The sequence below is a fragment of the Naegleria gruberi genome, assembly GCF_000004985.1.
Source record: "Naegleria gruberi genomic scaffold NAEGRscaffold_187, whole genome shotgun sequence".
In the NCBI taxonomy this organism is placed as follows: domain Eukaryota; phylum Heterolobosea; class Eutetramitea; order Acrasida; family Naegleriidae; genus Naegleria; species Naegleria gruberi.
The window spans coordinates 1-1,374 of NW_003163151.1; the positions used below are offsets into that span (position 1 = coordinate 1).

Sequence of the window (1,374 nt, forward strand, 5' to 3'; positions counted from 1 at the left end):
ATATTTGAGAATGTAACATACTTAGCACAACAAGGATATTTTCTTATTAATTCTCGGGCAATGTCAACAGAGGATGAATTTTTCAAAATTAATTCGGCCATATCTTCATTCCATTCCACACCTTGATGTTGGATCATTTGCTTTATAAGGGCATGATCATTCAATACTGTAGTGAGATGATCAAGACTAAGATAGTTGGCAACCAAAATATTCTTGTTCATTGCCTTTACAATAACCTGTTCATCCAATGTAATCTCTGTGGTGCCCATTAAAAAAGCTTTGTGTGAAATATCAAGAAGTTTCAAAAGTTGTTCTTTCGAGGAAATCAAGTTTGAGTTGAGCAATTCAGATTCATTAACTTTGGAAGTGAGAATCGATTCAATTAAATTGGAATAGAATGGGTAGCTTTTTTCAACCCAATAGATGGCTCTCCAGTCATTTGAAACAGATTTGAAGATGGAAAAGTGACTCTTTCTAATATTTTCACCAGCTCTTTGAATAGCCATCCCACTTGTGAATATGGAAGTCTCAAACAAATCCTGTCTATTTCTAAATTCTCTATTTAGGTAGTAAAATGAATCTCCGTTCAATTCTACGGCTTTCTTTACAAAATCTTCATCTTGTCTCAGATTGAATGGAAGAAACTTGAAAGCAGCTCCATTATTTCTAATGGCTTCAAGAACAATATCTCGATTTTGAAGAATATCTGGATGTGCGTAATAGAGAAATAATCCATTTTCCTTGACACGAGCTTTTATATATTCTGGATCATTTCGTAATTCATGTGAAATTTCTTCCAAAGTGTCAATTTCACCGTGGTTAGTCTTAATCTTCTTTGTTTGCCTGTTTTTTGGTAGATCAGGAATAGAAAGACTTGAGTCATTATGATCTGAAGGGTTGAGCATGAGTTTTGAATCACCCTGCCACCAATTTGCTCTGTTACATACGGCATCAGAAAGTGTTTCTCCCTTTCCAAAAATAAATATTCCCTCTGTTGAAATAGGAGATTTAACAGCCCAAACAACAGATTTTGTAGGTCTTGTACAATATTCCAAAGGAATAATTAAGGAATTGGTTAAGGAAAATAATTGGTCCTCCTTGTACCATTCCAGGAACAATTTGGTTTGGTTGACAAAGGTACTCTTTAGGGGACCACTAAAGGTTGATAAATCAAGATGGACAACCACTGGATCCTGTTCTTCTTCTGTTGATGTCCTTGCTTCTTGTGATGGATTCATGATTCGTCTTGTTGTTTTGATTTTTTTTATAAATAAAATGGTTATTTGATGCTTGGCATACATATTTTAAAGTTGGAATTGAGCCTATTTTTGTATGAATGGTGGAAATTGCGTTACATCTAAGGTTTCCTTAATA

General features: G+C 34.4%; 1 protein-coding gene across 1 annotated transcript; it reads right to left on the reverse strand.

Annotated features, from left to right (window-relative positions):
• Window positions 1-21: 21 nt before the first annotated feature.
• NAEGRDRAFT_76537 (uncharacterized protein) lies at window positions 22-1,238 on the reverse strand (the record flags this gene model as incomplete). Its single annotated transcript, XM_002668501.1, has 1 exon — window positions 22-1,238. A coding segment is annotated over one exon (1,217 nt), but the record flags the coding sequence as incomplete, so codon positions are not given.
• Between the last annotated feature and the right edge of the window lie 136 nt (window positions 1,239-1,374).